The sequence below is a fragment of the Saccopteryx bilineata genome, chromosome 8, assembly GCF_036850765.1.
Source record: "Saccopteryx bilineata isolate mSacBil1 chromosome 8, mSacBil1_pri_phased_curated, whole genome shotgun sequence".
In the NCBI taxonomy this organism is placed as follows: Eukaryota; Metazoa; Chordata; class Mammalia; order Chiroptera; family Emballonuridae; genus Saccopteryx; species Saccopteryx bilineata.
The window spans coordinates 15,998,170-16,011,270 of record NC_089497.1 but is presented as its reverse complement, the minus strand read 5'-3'; the positions used below and the strand labels follow the sequence as shown (position 1 = coordinate 16,011,270).

Below are 13,101 nucleotides of genomic sequence, written 5' to 3'. Positions count from 1 at the left end.
TCTCTGAATGTCCTGGAAGCTACTTGATAGGAGGGAGTCATTTTTATTATTCATTCTCCTTCCCTCCCACCCATCCTTCCTCACTCCCTTCCTTTCTCTTTCTCTCTGCCTCTTTCACTTTTGTGATCTGATCTTCTTCCATAAGGCTATATAGACCAAGGCTAATGCTGGACATGCTGTGAATAGTAACAAAACACTTTCTGACAATTAAGGGTTAGGGCCTGAGGACAGCCTGAAGTTCATTCTTGATACTCGCTTGGCTAAGAGCGGTGACTTGTCTGAGCTTTGTGGTCTAGAGTGCCCTACGTTTGACAGACTTCTGTAGCTCTTGCTCTGACGTAACTCACAGACCTGCCTAGCAGAGTCAAGGATTGCTAACACATACTGTTGAGCTTTTCTAGTAAGAAAAAAATGTACATGCAAAACTTGTTTCCTAAACCATAAGATTCCAAAACAATAGCTGTCAATGATCGTGCAAGAAAAATTTTTAGTTAAGAGCCAAATATGTGCTATGTGCATATCTAGTGTAGACAGGTGCTGGACTGAGTCTCTGTTGTTTATTTCTGTAAGGTAAGAGCACACAGGGACAGAAGCAGGAGTCGGGCTGAGGCGAGTTCACATCCTGGCTCTGTCACTGAACAGAAATGGGACTTTGGCTTTTTGCTTTTCCTCTTTGAGTCTGTTTCCTCATTCATCAAATGAAATCCGTACTACTTTATAGGACGTGTGAGAGATTGAATTCGATACGTCAGGCTGTAAGGACAATCCGTAAGTGCTGTTGCTGCCATCAGTGTCACCCCGGTGCTAGTTTTTGTTGTTGTAATGACGTTTATTACTACTGTCGCAATAAAACTTTCATTAATTTTGAGACAGCCTCCGTAGAAACCATTTTTTTTCTAAGGGAGTGGATTATATGATAGTTTGTAGATTTTTTTTTTAAGAGGACTCTTGCACGGTAAATTCTAACACTTTCAGAGGCAGCTTGGTGTGTTTATGTTGGTCATTGCCCATAAACCTGCTGCTAACCTGGGCTCCTGGGGAGAAGACACACTTTTTTTTGCTTGGACTTATTTTTCTTAGGTTCTTACTTGGTCAGGTTATTCTACCTTTTCAGTCATCCAACCTGGCCCTTTATTCTACTTATTGACCAAGCTATCTTCTCAGCACGAAATTTTTGTGTATGTCTCCCTATGTGGTTCTTTCCTTTACAGTATCTCTGATAGAACCTGGTTTTAGTCTAGGTCAGTGATTTTCAACCAGTGTGCTGCAAGAAATTTTAAAACATGCAATACCTGACTATTTAGTCACCGGCACTGACCTAACGAGACCCTTAGACTGTCAAATAAAAAAAAAAGTTACGCCCTGGCCAGTTGGCTCAGCGGTAGAGCGTGGGCCTAGCGTGCGGAGGACTTGGGTTCGATTCCCGGCCAGGGCACACAGGAGAAGCGCCCATTTGCTTCTCCACCCCTCCGCCGCGCCTTCCTCTCTGTCTCTCTCTTCCCCTCCTGCAGCCAAGGCTCCATTGGAGCAAAGATGGCTCGGGCGCTGGGGATGGCTCTGTGGCCTCTGCCTCAGGTGCTAGAGTGGCTCTGGTCGCAACATGGCAACGCCCAGGATGGGCAGAGCATCGCCCCCTGGTGGGCAGAGCGTGGCCCCATGGTGGGCGTGCCGGGTGGATCCCAATGGGGCGCATGCGGGAGTCTGTCTGACTGTCTCTCCTTGTTTCCAGCTTCTGAAAAATGCAAAAAAAAAAAAAAAAACCCCAAAAACAAAAACAAAAAAACAAAAAAAAAGTTACAACAGCCAACCCAACAATAGCTGTCCGGTGTGAATGAATCAATATTATACATATTTTTTTTGTCAGTTCAGCAGAAATCAGATATTTTTGGTGTGCCGCAGAATATTAGTAATTAGTTTATGTGCCATGAGAAGAAAAAGGTTGAAAAATTGCCGGTCTAGGCAAAAGCTCAGTAGAAACGAACAGGTAAAGGCTACCTGACCTTTAAAATATAGTTATTTTTTTAACAGCTTTATTGAGATATAATTTACATAACGTACAACTCAACTGTTTGAAGTGCACAGTGACATGGTTTTAGTATATGGAGAGCAGAGTTGTGTAACCTTGACTTGAATCAATTTTAAAACGTTTCCATCATCCCCAGAGCAACGCTGTGCCCTGTCGCTCTCATCCTACCGTCTTTTCATCCCATCCATAGCTCTAGGCCACCACTCACCTACTTTCTGTCTCATTGAATTGGCCTATCTTTGGTATTTTATATAAATGCGATCTCCATTAGCATTGTGTTTTCAAGTTCCCGTATTGTAGCTTCTCTCAATATTTCATTCCCTTTCATGGTCAGATAATATTTTATTGTATGAATATGCAAAATGTTACTTATTCATTTATTAGTTGACAGACATGTGCTGTCTTGCCCTTCTGATTATTATGGGTAATGCTACTATGAACATTTACATGCAAGGTTTTTTTTGTTTTTTTTTTGGACAGGTTTTCATTTCTCTTGAGTATATAGCAAGGAGTGGAATAATTGTGTCAAAAGGTAATTTTGTCTTTAACTTTTGAGGACGTTACAGACTGTTCCATTCTCCCAGCGATGAATGAGGTTCCCAATTTCTATATTTCCTTTCCAACAATTATTTTCTACGTTTTGACTGTTGCTCTCTTCATGAATGAAGTGCTTATCTTAATTGTTTTGATCTGCATTTTCCTAATAGCTAATGAGATTGAACATTTTTTCATGTGCTTATTGTCTATTTCTATATCTCTGTAGATCAGATCCTTTGCTCATTTAAAAATTTGCTTGTCCTTTATTATTGAGTTGTAAATGTTTTTTATGTATTCTAGACTTCAGTTCTTCATCAGATAAATGGTTTCTATATGCTGTTTCTCATTCTGTGGATTGTCTTCTGACTTTCTTGATAGTGTCCTTGACACATAGTTCTTTTTTTTTTTAATTTTGAAGAAGTTCAGTGTATTTTTTTTTTGTTACTGGTACTTGTGTTGCTTTATTTAAGAACTGAGATTACAGTGATTTACCCTATTTTTTTTCCTAAGAATTTTATGATTTTAGTTTTTACAGTTAAGTCTTGATGCCATTTTGAGTTAGATATTTACTGATGACATCCGATTTATGAAGGTTCGACTTAGGATTTTCAATGTTGCGATTGTGTGAAAGAAATATACACTCAGTAGGAACTGAATTTTGAGTTTTGATGTTTTCCTAGGTGAGCAGTATGTGGTAAAATACTCTCCTGCGATGCTGGCCATCGGTGCGGCCAGCTGCAGCCGCCTGACAGCCGGTCCTCACGAGGGTTGACAGTCGCTGCTCTAAGTGGGCTGTGTTGCCAGCGTTTTTTGGATATTGGTTTCATTGCCATAGCCAGTAAAGTACATAAGATATTCAAGACGTCATTATAAAATGGCTTTGTGTTGAAGGATTTCGCCCAGCTGTAGGCTCATAGAAGTGTTTCGAGTGTCTGTAAGATAGGCTACGCGATGCTATGATGATCAATAGGTTAGGGGTACTGAATGCATTTTCACCTTGTGATATTTTCAACTTACAAGTCGAAAATGCATTAGAATGTAACCTCACTGTAAGGAGAGGAGCATCTCTACATATTCTGAGGCAAGGGTCCAAATTTATTTTTTTTTTTATCTGGAGATACGGTTGTCAGTACTATTTATTAAAAAGATTATTTTTCCCTATTGAATGGCCACCTTGTTGAAATTCGTTTGGCCAGGGATGCATAGGCTTATTTCTGTTGCCTTGTTAGCCGTGTTAGAAAAATATTATTTTGCTTCCATATGTGACTATAGGGTTAGCAAAGAGACCATATAATTGCTTCCCACATTACTAGAGGTATCTCCCATGCTTTCACGCCAGGGACTGGTTCCGGTAGAACATCTTAAGATTAATAGTTATGTTTTAGGGTATAGAGAAGAGTTGCTAAAGTCAAGTAAAATCTATGACTTCCAGGGAAGTCATAAACAGATTACGCTGCAATCAATAGCGAAACAGCGAATAACAGTGAACTGGAGTTTGCACTCGAAGAGAGCCCTCTCCTCAGCTCCACATGTGTGCTGACATTGAGGGCTATGTTCAGTGTACTCGCTGGTTACAGTGTAATTGAGGGCCACTTTTGGCCCACGGGATGCCACAGCCTCCTCTGATCGTTGACCGTATTGCATTAGTACCTCTCTCCCGTTCTTTCATGTGAAGAGTATTTGCCTTAGAAGGTTGTTAATGATATTTTCTATATCACAGACTTTGACCTGCTGATTCATAAAATTATTTGGTGGTCTGTAAATCTAATTTAATCTGGAAAATTATGAAGCTATGAGTAGAGAACCCCTGAGCATACTGATTGAACCAGGTAGATGTTTCTAAACTGTGGTCCCTAAGCCAGTAGCATCAACATTATTTAGGAACTCGTTGGAATTACAGATAATGAGGCCACACTACAGATCTACTGAATGAAAAGCTTCGGGGGGTGTGTGTGTGTGTGTACAGCAATCTGTTTTAATAAACTCAGGTGATTCTAGCGTGAGCTAAATTTTGAGCAGCAATGAAACAGAGGGCTCTCAGTGTGCAGCTCTGTGCTTGATGGAGAAGCAAATAACTGTCACATGTGCTGTTGGGATACTTTTGGTTCTCTCTTGAGGTCTACCTAGGGATACAATGATTTGTGTTAAATGCTTAAGATGTAATTCACAGAAGATTAAAATGAAAACAAATTGAGTAAATCTGGTTCAAAATTATGTTCTTTAGATATATTCTGATAGGGCTTAGAGTCATTCATCATTATTTTTATTAGTATTATTATCACTTTATCTTTAGTTATATTTCAAAATAAAGTCTCATAAATTTCCTTAAAATTTGTTTTTCAACTGTTATTATTTTGGCTTTTGTGTTTTTCTAAATAAAATTTTATTTAAAAATAAAACTTCAGTTTTACTACTTTTATACCAGTTATTTGATGTTTAATTTTTGCTTATTTTTATTTTATTTTATTTGTGACAGAGACAGAGAGAGACAGAGAGAGGGACGGACAGGGACAGGCAGACAGGAAGGGAGAGAGATGAGAAGCATCAACTCTTTGCTGCGGCACCTTAGTTGTTCATTGTCCACTTTCTCACATGGGCCTTGACCGGGGGGCTACAGCAGACCGACTGACTCCTTGCTCAAACCAGTGACTTTGTGCTCAAGCTGGTGAGCCTTGCTCAAGCCAGATGAGCCTGCGCTCAAGCTGGCAACCTTGGGCCTCGAACCTGGGTCCTCCACGTCCCAGTCTGACGTTCCATTCACTGCGCCACTGCCTGGTCAGGCTAATTTTTGTTTATTTCTAATTATGTACTGACCTACTTCTACAGTTGACTCCTGCAATCATACCTAGATATACTTTGATGATATAGTTTCTTTATTAACTGTTTAATATTAAGTTTATATGACAGGACCAAGTCCAGTGATTTTTTTCTAGTAATTTCATTTCTTGCCCTTAGATATGAGTAACCTTTGGAAAAAAACTCATCTTATTAGCTATGTTGGGAAAACCATTTTTGGGAGAATCTGGTTTTATTGGAAAAAAATCTTGCCCTCTGCCACCAGTATGGTAGAAGTGGGTTGTTGTCCATGATACACTAAGAAAGGAAGGAGAGTGAGGAAAATAAGGGCTGACAAAGGGCTGGAGAAAGAGTCAGGGAGATGAAAGTCTCTGGTGGTGATATGGCTGAGGAGGGATTTATGTGGGGAAAGAACAGTCTTATGCAGAAATCTGAATGTGTTTCCTGTAAGCCTTCCTTTTTTTCTCCCATGTGAATGAAATCTTTAGGATATTCTCCATTACTCTTTAAAAAATATATTTTTCCCATTGATTTGAGAGAGAATGAGAAAGGAGATTGGGGAATAGAGAGACAGAGAGACAGAGAAAAAGAGAGAGAGAGGAAGTGGGAGCATCAACTTGATCTACATAGTTGAGTTGTGCAGTCATTGGTTGCTTGTCCTGTGTGCCTTGACCAGGGATTGAACTGTGACCTCGGTGTGCTGGGATGACTCTCCTTCCATTGAACACCTGGCCAGGCCCTCTACATCAGTGGTCCCCAACTTTTTTTGGGCCACGGACCGATTTAATGTCAGAAAATATTTTCACGGACCGGCCTTTAGGGTGGGACGGATAAATGTATCACGTGACCAAGACAAACGTCAAGAGTGAGTCTTAGTCAGATGTAACAGAGGGAATCTGGTCGTTTTTAAAAAAATAAAACATCATTCAGACTTAAATATAAATAAAACGGAAATACTGTAAGTTATTTATTCTTTCTCTGCGGACCGGTACCAAATGGCCCACGGACCGGTACTGGTCCGAGGCCTGGGGCTGGGGGACCAGCTCTACGTTACTCCGGATGGCTAGTAGAATAGAGTTCTTTTAGGGACATATGTGAAGATATTCTAAATTTTGGTTTTAAGGTTGGACTTTGGCAAGAAAAATGCAGTGAAAATCAACAGCTGAGTTTTCATTAGGAGGAGAGATGTTGATAAAATGAACTCTTGAAGATGACAAAAAATAATTTATTTTCACAATGTAGAGCTATAAATAATCAACATATGCTTAAGGAGATATAAATCTCTAAGATTTTATAAAATAAAATAATTCATTAATTTTCTTGGTACAAATACTAATGCCTGTTTAAATAAATTTTAAAACTCAAATGACTGTAAGCTGAAAACCTAGTTCAACTGATATTCAAAAATAATTACTCAGAGCATATTTGTTTTTACATACCTGAAAACAGCTTCTAAATAAATCTACATATGTAAATTTTCCATATAATTGAAATTTTACTTTCAAAGTAACAAAATCTTATTTACCATTGAATTTTCAGTGTGTCCTGTATCATAAATTATACTATTAATTTTGATGTCCTGTTACTTCATCTAACCTCTTTGGAGCTATGACTGTTGTCCTGAACACTAATTTGGGGTCTGGCCTGGAGCGGGGCTTACATTAACGCTCGGTTATATAGTGAGTCAATGAAAGAGCTGTTGAACTGTACTTTTATTTTCATTTCTAACTAACCGGGAAACCATCTGCTGCTTGTCTTATTGTCTTAAGTGATTATCTTAAAAAAAAAAAAAGTTCAGCAAATTTACAAAGTGTTTCAAGATTCAGACAGCCATAGCTCAAGATTATTTTCTCTCTAATTATGCCCTACAGTTTCTGCTTTGGTAAAGGAATGTCTTATGCCATAAATAGGTGAGATGGATTTGAGGTTTCAGGGGCAGGAGAGTACAGTAGCTCAGAGCCGGCAGAGATGCTCCTGAAAATAGAGCAAGTCTTCATGATGGGATGTAGAGAGATATTTAGAAAGACCCTTACTTAAATGTTGTTTCTTAGTCTCATTTCTACCCCCTGAGTGTTGATTGGGGGAGAGTGAAGAGCTGATGGTGTGAAACACTTGGTGTTCAATGGAGGAAATCATGGCACTAAACAAGCTTTCTGATGTTTTTATTATCTCTTCAATTAACAATTTAATGTCACAGCATGACAGTGTATAGCATCATAGGGCTGCTTAACTTATTTGAAAACCATGAGATATTTTAGGCATAAATAAATAGGGGAAAAATGGAATACTCATCTCTGTGTATACCATCTACCTTAAGAAATAAAATATTACAGACATTACTGAAGCATCCTCTGTTCCTTTTTCTCTATTCTGTAGAGATCAGTATAGACTTTGATGTTTAACATTCTCATTTGTCTTTTGATAATTGTATACATGCATACCTAATGTTATGTGTGCTATTTTGCTTATTTCTTGAACTTGATATACATGGTCTTCTTCCATAACCCTCTAAAATTAACTTTTATGTTTTAGCTATTAGAATATATAGATATATTGGTTCTAATCCATTCTGTTTATACTGTTATGTAGCTTCCTGTTGTTTAATTATACCACAGTATTTTAATTCATTTTGTGGCTGATTTAAATTTTGATAGACTACATTTTTTTTTTTTTTTTTGCTATTTCAAAAAATTCTTCAGTGAACATTTGTGAGTACTTTCCTGTACACATTGTGAGGATTTCTCTAGGCTATTGCCTCAGAGTAGGATTTGTTGGGCCATAGAATTAACATCTCTTCAACTTTGCTACAGGATGCCTAGTTGCTTTACCAATTTATAGCCTCAGCTGCAATGTTATTTTATGTTCCATGTTACTACTTGTTAATTTTAAACTTTTAAGTTCTGCTAATCCAATGGATGGGAAATGACATCTCATTGTTGTAATTTATGTTTCCTTAATTAACACCTTGTAATAATTAATAATTTTTAGCAGTTTCATTTGGTATAGGTAGGGAGCATATTATGCTTTGCTTAAAGTTCATTAAATATCAGTTCAATCATGCTACCGCTAACTGTTCTTTAATTTTTAGATGATTGGAATCCGTATTCATACCCATATAAAAAACTGGATTATGGAAAATGGGAGCTGTATATACCACCAAAGCAGAATAAATCTGTGGTAGTCCCTCATGGATCCAAATTAAAGGTACTTTTTTCCTCCTGTTTGTATTTGAATGGATTTATTTTTAATCCTGTAATGCAAAGTTTGATTTAAAACATGAGAATGTAAACCGATGCATGATAATCGTGGGAAAAACAGCATAAATGTTCAAATGGAGGAAACTGAAGAGAGCGTATCCACAAATAGGAACGTGTTAGATTAGACCTGTTTGATTGGAAAGGGGCCAAACTCAGTTGTATTATCAACGTTGGAAACTCTATATAAAGAGTGATTGAGTAATTGTAAAACTTAGCTTAGAAAACAGAAAGTTGAATAGAAAATTGAAACCTGTCTTTAAATCAGCAAATGTGGAGAGAATTTTTACCTGTAAGGACATCTTTGGTAAAACTGATTTTGTGATGAGCCACCTGGATGTGGAAGGTGATATGGTTTTGGGGACACATACATTATGGGATGTGCTCTGTGGCATTTCCCCTTTCCGGTCTTTGACATGGGGTCCTTGTTTCTCCTGCTCTTCTGTGGCGAGGCCACCTGGGTGGAGCTGCCAGAGGCGGGCTGAGCGTCCTCCGCACTCACCTTGCTGCAGCTGACCATGCGGGCTGAGCGTCCTGCGCACTCCCCTTGCTGCAGCTGACCACGCGGGCTGAGCGTCCTCCGCACTCCCCTTGCTGCAGCTGACCACGCGGGCTGAGCGTCCTCCGCACTCCCCTTGCTGCAGCTGACCACGCGGGCTGAGCGTCCTCCGCACTCCCCTTTCTGCAGCTGACCACGCGGGCTGAGCGTCCTCCGCACTCCCCTTGCTGCAGCTGACCATGCGGTCTTCAGGGACACTCCGCAGAGCCCACTGGGATTCAAGGGCTGACGGGCCCCAAAGTCTAATTTACAGGGTTAAGGCATTTGATTCTATAACAAACTATTTAAATCCTTTAACATTTACTTGATTTTGCTCATATAATTATATAATATTTCCAGGTTCCTTGCTTCTCTTTCCCTCCCTCAGACATTCAATAGCATTCATAGCATTTATCTTTTTTAACAGTTTATTTATTGATTTTTGAAAAAGCTGAAGGAAAGAGAGAGAAACAGGGCCAGAGGGAACAGGAAACATCAACTCACAGTGCAGTATCTGCTGTCTGTATGTGCCCTGACCAGGCAAGCACGGGGTTCGAACCGGCAACCTCCGAGTTCCAGGTCCACACCCTATCTACTGCGCCACCACAGGTCAGGTCCTAGCATTTATCTTGATACGTCACGTGACTGAATTATCATTCTTATGGGTATTTATTATTTAACAACATTTCCTCTGAGTTAAAGAATATTTAAAATCCAAATGGATTGCATATTTGTTTTGCAGGGGCTTTTTTTTTTTTTTTTAAAAAACACAAATAATGAAATTATAAGTGTATCTGGAAATGTCTAAAGTATTGCCACTGAAAATATAGTTACCAGAAGAGCATATTGACTGGAATAAAGAGACATTTTAACATGGCAGGGCAGCCAAGGTTCCTGTTAATCTGTAGTGAAAGAGAGAAAAAGTAGCTACAGTATACAGTAAGAGGGATTTAAATTTAATATAAATAATCCCTTCTCCAAGTCAGTGTAAGCTCGCCAAGAGCAGGGCCTTTGCCGTTTGTTTGCTAATGCTGTATATTCTCAGTTCTTGGAGCAGTGCCTGGCACAGCGCAGGCACACGAGGAACAGGGACTGAATGGGAAAGCAGTTTTAGGAATAAACCAAACAGCTTGACATTTTTATATATATATATATTTTTTATGGTTTATTGAGCCCGATTTTATGGAAACTGTAAGGCAAGGCAGGTATTACAGCGCTACTGATCTCATTGTCACTTTAGGTTGTGTGCCCATTTTTGCTTTTTTTTTTTTTTCACAGAGAGAGAAAGTCAGAGATAGGGACAGATAGGGACAGGCAGACGGGAATGGAGAGAGATGAGAAGCATCAATTATCAGTTTTTCGTTGTGACACCTTAGTTGTTCATTGATTGCTTTCTCATATGTGCCTTGACCGTGGGCCTTCAGCAGACCGAGTAACCCCTTGCTCAAGCCAGCGACCTTGGGTCCAAGCTGGTGAGCTTTGCTCAAACCAGATGAGCCTGCGCTCAAGCTGGCGACCTTGGGTCTTGAACCTGGGTCTTCCGCATCCCAGTTCAATGCTCTATCCACTGCGCCAATCAGGCTTGCTTGTTTTTTTTTAAGAACTAAAACTTACCGATTTTTTAAAGTGCTGAGGATGATTTTCTGCCTTCTTTTAAGTTACAGCATTTACTGGTACCATTACTAGCTTTTCCATTAAACAGTGGATGAATGAATTTTGGTATGTTGTTTTTTACATGGGAAATGATAATTACTAGGAATGAATCATTATTGATATATAGGGAACAATGGTAGGCATTTGTCTCTCCTCTTGGACTGCACATCTTTTGTACTTGTTATCAACTGATATTTGTCCCCTCCCAAACACCTCAATATTTTTTTCTTTTTTATACAGAGACAGAGAGAGGGATAGACAGACAGGAACGGAGAGATGAGAAGCATTAATCATCAGTTTTTTGTTGTTCACTGTGACACCTTAGTTGTTCATTGATTGCTTTCTCATATGTGCCTTGACCATGGGCCTTCAGCAGTCTGAGTAACCCCTTGCTCAAGCCAGTGACCTTGGGCCCAAGCTGGTGAGCTTTTGCTCAAACCAGATGAGCCCACGTTCAAGCTGGCGACCTTGGGGTCTCGAACCTGGGTCCTCAGCATCCCAGTCCGATGCTCTATCCACTGCACTACTGCCTGGTCAGGCAACCCCACCCCCCAATTTTTTATGCTGGAGTTCTCGTGCCTGATTTGTGATGGTGCTGGTAGCCTTTGGCGGGTGACTGGGCCCGGAGGTGGAAGCCTTCAGAGATGGGTTTTTAGTGTCTACGAAGGGGCTGCAGAGATCTGTAACCCCTCCCACCACGTGAGGACACGGGGAGAAATCTGTGACCTGGAAGAGGGCCCTCACCTAAGGTGCAGGCGCCCAATCTCAGGCTTCCAGCCCACAGAACTGTGAGAAAGCAGTTTCAGTGTCCATAAGGACACAGTTTGTGATAGCAGCCCAAACAGACTAGTGTTGCTTTCCATACTGTGCTATGTGCTAGGCTTTCTTTCAAAAATTTATTATATGAAATCAAGTAAGCCGATAATAAATAAATGTGGCTTTTCAATTTTCTCTTGGCTTTAAAAGTCTATGGTGAATGGCAAATAAATGTTAAGTATGAACTGAAGTGTTGTATAATCTATCTTCATTATTATTCTCTAAAAATTTCGGTGAAGATCATTAACTGGAAATTTCGGCCCAAAATATTATTTGCAGTGTTTACATGTTTCAGATGTTGATGAAACATTCAGATGCTAGTGTAATGTTAATATGGTGATATTTTTCATTTGTAGGAGATGACACATCATATTTTCTTTGGGGAAGGGCTTATATTATCTATAAAAGATAGACTAACTTGAGGTTTCTGGCCTTTCAGTCTGAGGTTGTCCCCTAGGTAGACTATCTTGGTAATTAAAAATCTTGTTTTAAATTGAACTTGACAGTTCATTTCAGTCCACAAGGGATTGACCTTTATAACTCACTTGAGAATGTTTCTCTTATGAATTATCTGGTAACTATTAACAAAAAAAGAACTGTTAACATCATTGAAATAATAGCTTTGTTTTCTCTGCAAAACACCTGGTCTTTTCAACTGAACACTTTGAAAGATGAAATCTAATTGCTTCTCCGGTCATTTGAGTGTCCCTCTTTTATGTTTTTAAGTGAGTTTACCAAAAAAAAAAAAAATTATAAAAATAAAACAATAAGGTAAATTAAACCTTCAAAGCTTTAAAGCTTTAAGGAAGGAATACAAGACTAGGTTTGTGAAGGATAATGAGGCATGTATTACTCATATAATAACCCTTTTTCTTCTGGTTGCATAGCCAAGCTAATTTATGTTAAGGTAATTTCGTGTTCACTGTTTAAAAAAACTGGGTGTGGCAAAAGTGGACTTACTGTTTGAGTACACAAGTGTTTATTCTTGTATTATTATTTATTAATTACTGTATTATTTTCATGTGAACAACTGTAAACCTACTTTTGTCGCTCCCTGTATACACCTTAAACAGCATTGATTAAAAAAAAACACTCAAGTTGCTTCTTAGAAATTTGATGCAATGATTGTATTTGTTAAGCCAGGTGCTTACCCTTGGTATGTGATGCTGCACTAAATTGTCATGTATATGTAGAGGGTTGTACTTGTTTTAAAAATAAAGTGCTCCTGGCCTGACCAGGCGGTGGCACAGTGGATAGAGCATTGAGCTGGGTAGTTGAGCACCCAGGTTTGAACCCCGGAGATTGCTGACCTGAGCGTGGGCTCCTCCCGCTTGAGGGTGGGCTCTCCAGCTTGAGCACGGGGTCGCTGGCCTAAAGTCAAAAGGTGCTGGCTTGAAGCTTAAGGCTCACCAGCTTGAGTCCAAGGACACTGGCTTGAGCAAGGGGTCGCTTGCTCTGCTTGAGCCCCCCCCCCCATCAAG

The 13,101-nt window shown here is 39.5% G+C and overlaps 1 protein-coding gene across 1 annotated transcript in view; it reads left to right on the top strand.

The window, feature by feature from the left end:
• The window catches only part of GBE1 (1,4-alpha-glucan branching enzyme 1), a 316,473-nt gene that overhangs the window by 84,120 nt on the left and 219,252 nt on the right, over positions 1 to 13,101 (top strand). Inside the window, exon 3 of the mRNA XM_066241074.1 lies at positions 8,448 to 8,563. Within this exon, the coding sequence (XP_066097171.1) occupies positions 8,448 to 8,563 (116 nt within the window). The remainder of the gene's footprint in view (positions 1 to 8,447; positions 8,564 to 13,101) is intronic.